At 34.7% G+C, this 10,868-nt stretch overlaps 1 protein-coding gene across 1 annotated transcript; it reads left to right on the top strand.

The window, feature by feature from the left end:
- Positions 1 to 887: 887 nt before the first annotated feature.
- LOC135204040 (uncharacterized) lies at positions 888 to 10,010 on the top strand. The gene is made up of 2 exons (XM_064233988.1): positions 888 to 1,085; positions 8,239 to 10,010. Exons 1-2 carry the CDS (start codon positions 1,074 to 1,076, stop codon positions 9,286 to 9,288), a joined length of 1,062 nt encoding a protein of 353 aa, XP_064090058.1. The 5' UTR covers positions 888 to 1,073; the 3' UTR covers positions 9,289 to 10,010.
- The last annotated feature ends 858 nt before the right edge of the window (positions 10,011 to 10,868 follow it).

The following is a 10,868-nucleotide window of genomic DNA, read 5'->3' as shown; positions in this document are numbered from 1 at the left end:
AATAAGGAACTCAATAACGAAAATAAGATTGCAAAGATAAATCATAAAAGAATTTAATTTTTTGCGGTTTATCAATTCCTGGTAATCGTGGTTTGAGTGTACATAATTTTTTTTTTTTGTGTGTGCGAGCGCTTGTGATCAAAATAAACTTTCGTGGTTCGCAAAGGGTCGGTCATTTTACCACCAATCTCTTTATTCTTCCTTTCTGTCAGCCAGTCAAAACCGTGAATCTTTGTGGCGGCATTCGTTGGTAAACATTTTTGAAGGGAAGGCTTCTTCGGAGATGGTGAAGCTTCATTCCAGGAGCTTAAGCATGCGTGACTGTGAGGTGCACTCCGGCTTAGTATTTACATGTCACTAATCATATACTTAACAGAAAGTGTTGTGTTTATCTGCCCTTCATTTCTCATAGTTAGATAGATAGATTCATTTACCGCTTAAGTGAGAGACTGAATTCGGGGGTTATTCAACTCGTCCTTTTGTGATTAGTCAGTCGCTCTCTCGCTCTTTGCTATATATGTAAATGACTAAATAACGAAACACAAATGACCATTACGTTACACTATCTTTAAGGAAAAAGACGAGTAAAGGAGATATTCAGACGAGTTAGCAGGAAGATAAAACAAGTCGATATTCAACAGCAGACCACAAATTAACAATTTCAAAGAGAGAGAGAGAGAGAGAGAGAGAGAGAGAGAGAGAGAGAAACCACAAGCGGCAGCCTCTACTATAACCTTGGGATGGACTCGGGAAAGAATCTCCTTCATTGAATATAGGACGCAGGAACTTTCCCTCCGTCTTCGTTGCCTCCTCCAGAGCATGCAGGGCCTTCGCTGGGTAATGGACTTCAGTGATATCCGAAGTGACGAGAGTGCGGTGCGGTGCGTGTTGCCATTCTGACGTGTTGACGGTTTCCAGCGCGCGCGAGTTGCATTCCAAAAACGCGGGAGTGTGGTGACCTCGCGAGCGGAGGTCGGATTGGGCGTGGTCGCACGGAGCCTATTTAAGGACCCGCCACACCTCTCCCGCTTCAGTCTACTCTGGGGGACGAGTTCGTCGAAGTACGCTTCAGCATGAAGGCACTGGTACGAGATGGAATAGTGTTACGTGCTGTGGAGGGGGTGGGGGGTGGGTGGGTTGGGGACGGGTTGATAGTGGTGTGGCGGCTCCTCTGATGATGATTCTGCAGAAAGTGACAGCAACTCGAAGCTCAAGGATGAATCGGAAAGAATTGGGAGTTGCAGACGTGTGCATATGGAATTGTGACGACGCAGTATTCTGTCGGTATTTCATATGTTGTACTCTGGAAAACAGCAACAGTGAGTTTATATGCTATGGATTCTTACGACATGCATATTTAGTGTCACTCACCGCAATGCGAACGGAAGTTGTGATGTTTTAAAGGAACAGCAATTGTGAAAAAAAATAAAAAAAAAAAAAACTTATTTTGAGTGATTTTTATTTCAATGCATTATTTTTTTAGTTTAAAAACATTCACAACAATGAACGGTCTTTTCAAGCTTTTACTCTGTAGACTATTGACAGCAGGTGAATAGCTGGCAAACGAAAATAAATAGGGCATACTTTTCTTGATAATGGATGATGTCAGGAAGTGGTATTTGGTTGCATATTTTCATGCTATCAACATCAACAAGAGAGTGATTTAAATTTCGTTCAGACGGTAAAAAATAATGTAAAAAAAAATAGGTGCTAATATACAAAAACACTGGCATATCAACGGACAGCATCAGAAAAACCTGGCCCACAATACCTGCAATCTCTCCGTTATTATATGTCGTCATCGTCAGATGACAAAAAAAGAAAAGGAATTCCGACAATACCTTTGTCTTATATATATATATATACTATATATATAATATATATATATATATATTATATATATATATTATATATATATTTACGTGTAATTACATTACAATATATATTTATATATGTATATGTATATATATACATATATGTATATGATTTTATATGTATATTCATACATATATGCAATGTATATAATATATATACACTTCATATATGTATGAATATACATATATGTTTATATGTATATACATATATGTATAGTATATATATATATATATATATTACATTACATATATGTATGAATATACATTTATGTTTATATGTATATAAAATACATATGTATATTCAATACATATATGTAATATATATATATAGTATATATATATATATATATATATATATATATATATATATATCTCCCTTAACGTACTTGCATGCAGTATATTATTTTGTAAGTCAAAAGTGAACGGTTTGCACACTACACCGCCCTCCCTAAATTATCTGGCGTTGGTAATCCGCTGAATAAAAATCAATGGTTTCTGTATACCAAATAATGTTCGTCTCACTTTTTCTGGGCAGAGCCACAAGACAACTACTACTTCTGCTCCTGCATTATTCATAGGGATAGCATAGTCGGTTCTTTTCGGAGCTGACGGTAAATGTGATCAGCCGATACATATATTGAAGCTTCCCTCTTTCTCATGGCTGGTTGTAGTATTGTAACGATAAAGATTGGCTACGACAGTGGTTTCCAACCTGTAGGTGCGCTCGAAGGGCTGTCAGGGACCGTGGGGGGGGGGGGGGGGGGGGGGGGGCAAAGCCTGATGAAGGGGATGATTATATCTGAAACTATTAATTATGATGGAATTCAGAATTTCAAAATACTGAGAAAATATTTCAGATATAAATATGAAATTTAGTTGTCTAAATATATAAACTATTTCAAATTCTATATTGAGGAATATATATATATATATATATAGTATATATATATATATTATATATATATATATAATATGGTGAATTATTGACATGTGCCGACTATGCCAGTAAATTACAGTATTTAAAGAGGGGGGTGGGAGGGGGAGCGCACAGAATGTGCCATTCAATGAAGGGGGACGAGAATTAGAAAAGGTTGGAAACCACTGGGCTACGGAATCTCAACATTTTCAAATGCTGTATTGTATGATTTTGCTGACTAACGAAACAATAATTGCTCTCACTATGAATGAAAAATATAGCGAGTTAAAATGTGCATTAGCATTTCAACAGTTGCGATTAACTTCAGTGATATTGTCTGTGGATAATTTACCGTAAGTTAAAAACAGAGAGAAAAAAAAAAAAAAAAAATGGATGAGAACCGGTTGTAACAAAAATCATGACACGAATCTTGACACGTATTTTTTCTTCGATGAGAATCCTCTTGTGGGGCTGGTTTTTCTCTCCGGAAGGAATCATTGTAGAGAAGTTTTTATTAGCTACTTGAAAACCAGCTTGAATGATGAATTAATATTTGAATATCGAAGTCAACTTGGAGTCGATCTCTGACAAATGCTGTCGAAGTCAGTTTTGATTCAGTGGTAAATTCTATCAAGATTGACTTTGATTTACCTGTCAGTCATTTTTTTTTAAGTTGTTGAAAATATCTGGTTAATTCTAACATATCTGATTAAGAGTTAATAAATCACAAATTTTATCTAAAATTAATATAGATTAATTTTATCGGAAATTAATATAGAATAATATCTGAAATTAATATAGATTAATTTTATCTGAAATTATATAGAATAATTTTATCTGGAATTATTATAGATTAATTTTATCTGAAGTTAATATAAATTAAATTTATTTGAATTTAATATAGATTAACTTCACGTTGATGCAATTTATCACATGACAATTTTCTTTCCAAACCCATTAAAAACTGCTATATTTCTTTTTTGTTACGGTAAAGTCTTAATTTTTATTTGAAGGCCAAAAACATCAGCCCTTTGAACTGTATCATAAAAAAAAAGTTACTCGAATGAAATTCATAAAGAAAATCAACTGGGCGATTGAATTAAAGGACGACGGGATTTCTGAATGGCAGGTGAAGTTTATTTTGACGGAAAACTAAACTTCAGCCTCAGAAAGTAAGCCAGGGCCATATAGAATTTTAAGATTTATGATGAACGGAAGTTAATCAGTAATTTGAACGAAGTGAAGATTGAAAGGCAGAGATCGGAAAAGAAAAAAAGTGACGAAAGAAAACCGTAAGCTCAAAAGTAATGGCATTCTCTAAATATTAACGGAAATGGTTATTTCTGACTAAGAAAACTAAATGAAGGTTGCAAAGAGAAGCTTTGGTAAAGAAAACATTAAATCTTATATAAATACATCAGATAATCCAGATAAAGGTCGTACAGTAAAAAGTAAGTCAGTTTCAAATGTCAGCAGAAAAACCCGCTAAGAACATGGAGTAAAAATTATCAAGAATATTTATGTAAATCAGTATGTCGGCAAATTCAGTACAAATAAGAGAATAATTAGAACTGGGTGACCATCAAGGACACACAGACGTTTGTCACAGGGAAGAAGGCGGAAATGAAATTCGTAAAGAATTTTTTAAAACAAAGCAGAGAAAAAGACAAAAAATACATTTGAAGGCTACCGGAAAAACAGAAAATATAAAAGATATGTGCATAAAAACACAGAGTTGTCAGGACGAAGTCGTGTCTCAGGGTGAATTCAGTGTATCAGTTCAAATAACTAAAAAAAATTCAGTGTGTGCATACATCCGCCTAGGCAAATAATAACATTATAATAATAATAGTAATGTTTGCAAATTGGTCTAAGACCATATTAAATTCTAAGCAAATATTCTTATCCCACATGGCACCCTCCATAAAATCTCACTCAGAATCATCAGTAGGTCTTTTGAGATATATTTTTGACAGGGAGGTAGATACACGGACAACTTCTTCAGCAATGGTAATAATAATTAGAAGAAAATGTAATAATAAGTGGGAGACAGCTTCAAAGCCAAGAGGGCTGTCTATAGCTAAAATTAAAATTCCTGGAATATAAGTTGCCAGATACTTCGAAGAATTTTGATCACTGCCTCAGTTTTTTTAACATATAAAATCTGCAAATGAAGATGTCCGTAGTTAGTAACTATCGCTGTTAGGTAGACACCTTACTACTTTGTTATATTAACCCTTAGAGATAATAATTTCATACCCTCAGCAATATGGCCCTATCTCATCTTGCTACGATGTGAATTATGTGCTCATGTTTTGGTAAAAGGCAGATGGATAATGAGTTGTAAAGCATAATTTTATTAGTTTCATATTCAATCCTAAATATTTATAAATCGCTCCTTATCTTGCCTTGCGTATCAGCTAATCAACGTTAATTGAAGGATGTGTTTGATACTTATTTTTTATAATAGCTGGAAATCTTTCTTTTTCTATATTTTACTCGTATTTTATTTATCGAAGGTTTCAGGCCTCAAAAGTCCTAAATTCTTGCAAGAAATATTTGGGTAATATTTATTTGATCATTGAATATTTAATTGGTTTAAACCTACGAATTCATGAAAATTGTTTATTGAAAAAGGAAGATTTATTTTAATCGTTGAAAATGTTTTAACTTTGAAAGAATAAACTTCAAATTTACTGGATGAATGTTGTGCAGTTAGTAAATATATATAAATAATATATATATATATAATATATATATATATATATATATATAAGATAGATATATATATATATATATATATATATATATATATATATGTGTGTGTGTGTGTGTGTGTGTGTATTTTGGTGTGATATATGTATGTATGTATATGTATGTATATGTTTTACAACATAACCTCGGTATGATTAACCTGGCAAATATGTATTTTAACATAAAACCGTCCATATTAACGAGAGCATTCCTTAAAATTTTCTCTCTCTCGCCTCTCTCTCTATCTCTCTCTCTCTCTCTCTCTCTCGCTCTCTCTCTCTCTCTCTCTCTCTCTCTCTCTCTCTCTCTCTCTCCGTTAAATTAATTTGCCAGTATCACGTTCTTTGCCCACGTGTATTCAGCACCAATATTATTATTATTATTATTATTATTATTATTATTATTATTATTATTATTATTCCTGTGGATAAGTAAAGGCGATTAACATCCTTCGCATGGGTAGGTAGTTTTGAGATCAAAACTTTATGTTCATTCTTTCTCGATTTGTCCGACATTTGTGGGCCCGGTGTCGATACCGAGTAATATCAATACAGGTGAAGTAATGAGCCCTCTAGATGAACTGGAAGGATTTTGATGTCCTTCTCTTGTAGGATATAGTTGAGTTCTTGGCCCACCCTAGGAGATACAGTGAGGCCAGGTAGTCTTCGCACGTAATTCAAATAATTTTGGGACAACGGCAGCGTGATCACTACATTTATGCGTGTTATACCAGAAAACCATCGGGGATATATGATATGGATGGGTCCATTGACAACTGGAATATTATGCAGTGGACTGATTACTGAAACATTACTCAATTGCACTTGATAGCTACAGGATGACTGGCTCATTTACCAGTTGCACTTGATAGCAACTGGATAACAAGAAATTAACTGAACTAGGTAACAGGACGATTTTAAATTGCTAAACTTCAATGGATAGGATCAGAATGACTGGAACAGACCTCAGACGACTGGAAAGCTACGGGATGGCTGAAGCACTACACAAATGATCACACTAACAAGATGACTGGAGTATTCAATAAATGCTCTTGCAAGCCACAAGAGGACTGGAGCGGTCACCAAATGAACGGGAAAACAACGGGGTGACTGGAACTTGACTAAAATTAACTGGGTAATAGTAGACAATAACGGGATGACCTAACATTCATCAAATGCTCTTGATAGCAAAAGGATGACCAAACTTTCATCAGCAATAGCAGTGTAAGGACTGGAATATTGCTGCAATGACCTGGGTAGCAATAGGATGGCCGGAACGTTAATCAAAGGCACTTAAAGCTCCAAGATGACTAGAGCAATCAATGAATGCACTTGATAGCAACATGGAGACTGTCACTATCAGATGAACTGGATATCAACTGGAACATTAGTAAATTGCACTTGATAGGGACAGGATGACCAGAACAATACTCAGAATCACTTGGTAGCAGCAAAATGATTGGAACGTTATCAAATGGACTTTATAGCAACAGAATGACCGTGACATTACTTAAGTTCTCTTGATAGCAACTGTATGACGGGAACATGATTAAATTATACAGTTGATAGCGACTGGAGGACTTGAACAGTATTCAGATGACCTTGATGGGAACAAAATGACTGGAAATTTACTCAGGTGCACTTGATAACAACAGAAGGACAAGAACATAACTAAAATGAACGGGTCGCCAGCATAGCAATAGGACTGAAACATGACGCAAATGAACTTGATATAGCAACGTGATGTTTAGACCATGAGTAAAATGGGGTTGAAAACGATTTTGCTCTCATAAATATAAATTGCGGAAGCTGCTTACGAGTGGCAGTTGTAAAATGCTATAGTATTTGCTGTAATTGTTAATTCAGTACCCTGTGTTCTGTACATCTGAAAGCATTTAACCACCAGAGAAGAACAAGAAGGTGGAATATAGTAAATTAGGTACAGTCAACCGTCTGATAAAAGCTCATTTATTCATGGAAATAAAATGTTTCATAAATTCACCTGCTAAATTGGATGCATATGCACTCCTGAGCGCGCATACACACAAACATATATGCATTATATAATATATATATATATATATATTATATCTATATATATATATATATATATATATATATATATATATATATATATATATATATATATATATATATAGATATCTATATAATACATACATTATATTATTATATATATAGATATTTATATATATATATAAAATAATAATATATATATATATATATATATATAATATATATATAGATTTTTATCATTTATAGATATCGTAAATATATATTTATATATATATATATATATATATATATATATATATAAATATATGTATATATATATATATATTATATATATAAATATATATATTTATTATTTTATAATATTATCTATATATATTATTATTATATATACTTCATATATAATGTATATATATATGTGTGTGTGTGTGTGTGTGTGTGTTGCATATAATGTATGTCTGTAACTGAAGAAAGCAGCAACAGTTTTACCGGAGAATATTGATTCCCAAGGACGAAACAAAACAAGAATACTTATCTATGTTTAAGGTCTATGGTGCAGAATTGAAAGGGAAGAATATTGTAAATTTATAAGTATTAATGCATTGCATTGATAACTTTTGATACCTAAGGATTTATTAATCTGTCACCATGATTCTCTTTCCAGGTGTTGTTGTTATCATTAACCTCGGTATGTTGGTGCAAGCCAACTACTGTTGTGAACTTCAGCCCAGTAGGAAATACCCCGGGAGTAGCCCCTGGGTTTGCCTATGCCTTCCGGGCCCCAGCCCCACTTTACAAATCGAATCCCGTCATCACAGGGGTTCATCCTCCTATACAGGACCCCCCTAGTAATGGGATTTCAGCCCCTGAAGAAGAGACCCCGACCGTCCTGAAGACGCAGTATCACAGTCAGGATTTGCTTGGACAGTATGCCTTTGGTTATGTCGGAGACGCCACAATAGCCCATGAGGTCAGGACTCGGGACGGAGCTGTTAGGGGCTCTTACACGTATTTAGATGCGAATGGGGAGCTGCAGACTGCTAACTACATAGCAGATGACAATGGCTTTCGAGTGGAGGCCACTAATCTCCCATCAGCGCCTATAGCTCCTGCGATGCCAAAAATGCTTCTGCCTGAACCAGTGAAACCCACCCCAGAGGTTGAAGCTGCAACTGCTGCCCACTTGAAGGCTGTTGCCGAAATCAAAGCAGCGCGCCGTACTTTGGAAGTTGAAGAGGCAGCAGCTGCTCATTTAAAGGCTGTTGCTGAAATCAAAGCGGCTAGAAGCAGACGTTCTCAGACCTCTGGGGCTGCAGTCAACAAAGTTCATCACTCTTCAGTTCCCCTGGAAATGTCTTACGTGCCTTTTGCAGCTCCATCACTAAATGTAATCAAACCTCATCCTACCTTGGTCAAAGCTCTGCCAAGTCCATACCATGTTCCCAAAACTGTCTCTGAAGCAATTCCCTCTAAAGACTTTTCCCAGTTCCATGCCCATAAGGCGTCAGGTGGTTTTAAGTATGGGTATGGAGGCGGCCATTCTTTGGAGCATGAGGCCCAGTTACCTGATGACGTCACCAGGGGATCATACACATACATTGATACCAATGGCAAAGTACGGAGGGTTTCGTATATTGCTGATGATGAGTTCGATTTTAGGGCACTTCCCAAAGCCCCATATGATCCTTGGGCCCCTAGAACGTTTGTAGCGTAATTTTCTTTTTTTAAGTCCTAAGACCTTAAAGCTAAAAAAAAAAAAAATACAGATACAGAACTCTTTTTCAAGAAAGCTTCTAATGAAGAGCAGAACACCTTTTCATCGGTAAATTTCCTCAACATTTTTACTTACAGGGTCTGTGCAGTTACGTGAATTGCAAAGAGTTTCAACAAACAAGTGAATATCACATTGGTACTAAAATTGTTCTTACTGACAGGCCTTATGTAATTTATATGAATACCTACGACTTTCATTGAAAACCAATTACACGAAGGTGGATACTATGTTTGCTGTGTTTATGCAGACTTGCCTTCAATTGAGTTGTTCTCTCGTTCCAGTCTCCTGTATCTGCCGGTCCAGCCGTGTGCATGACGGCAGGACTGATAATTCCTTAAAGACATTCTTTGGAGAGTCGATTCATTTCAGTTAATTTATTGTAGATTTAGCCATGGGTGGTGACCCCAAGTCCTGCCTCGAAGGTTGATAGCTTCTTGGGCATTGGCTATTTAGTATATATAATAATGGTCATTTAGCTTAAAATAATTCTACCTTTCTCACAGCAAAAATAGGAAAGTAAACAAAAGAAGAAACATGAAAGGCACCAATTTAGAGGCACAAAGAATGGGGTTGTCACGCATACAGCAGTGTATAACGAAGAATAAATTGTATATCAAATCAAATCTATTTTTAAATTTTGTAAATAAACTCTTTTGAAGAAATTGTATTTCACTAGTACCTATTCTTATCTTCTCTTCCTCGGTGTGTGAGCGAAATTTCTTTATTTATCTTTCTTCGTCTAACCAAAGGGTCGCTCACAACAGACAATCATCCTCCTGTCAATAGTGCTGGGATATTTTTTATCACATTTCAGATGTACCACAAAAAACGGTGTACTTACTATTAGTAAACTAAAATGTTTGGTGTCATTTGAAAAAATATTGTTTGTTCTTATGAAGGAATTAAACATTGGAAAATTGTCGAGTATAACAAAATCAATTTTGTCATGGATTCAAATATGAAGATTTACATTTTTCAAATATGAAAACTATGAATATATCAAAGTGAGACTGACGCAAATTAGAAAAGAAAGAAGAGTTACAAAATTGGAGATATGCAAAAATTGCCATTATTTTTGGAATTCGTTCTCGGCTAACAAACGTACACCTTGTATTTTCTGGCTCAAAATCTGACCAAAAGCATAACATGAAACAAAATTTATTCAGCGGTATGTCAATGAAAACAAACGTTGGAGGAATGGATTAAAATGATAGAATTATAAGCAAATAAAAATAAAGAAGAATAAAACTTAACATTGATGAAAGAATAAACTAAAATGAGTAAAGATAGGTAAACAACAAAGGTAAGCAAATAGAATGACTGCAAAACTGAATAAGATAAACAATAAATAAATAAAATGACAAATCATAAGAAAACACTTTTAGCTTCCTTCCAGATGGATACATCGTTAGGCCAAGGTTATGACTCCTGAGAGAATTTCTAAATCTGTCTTTGATAAATCCTTACCGGAGGAGATATACCGTTTTTTTTTTTTTTTTTTTTTTTTTTTTTTTTTTTTT

This window comes from Macrobrachium nipponense, chromosome 44, assembly GCF_015104395.2.
Source record: "Macrobrachium nipponense isolate FS-2020 chromosome 44, ASM1510439v2, whole genome shotgun sequence".
Lineage (NCBI taxonomy): Eukaryota > Metazoa > Arthropoda > Malacostraca > Decapoda > Palaemonidae > Macrobrachium > Macrobrachium nipponense.
Note: the sequence above shows the minus strand (reverse complement) of the source record. Positions and strands in the feature narration are given on the sequence as shown.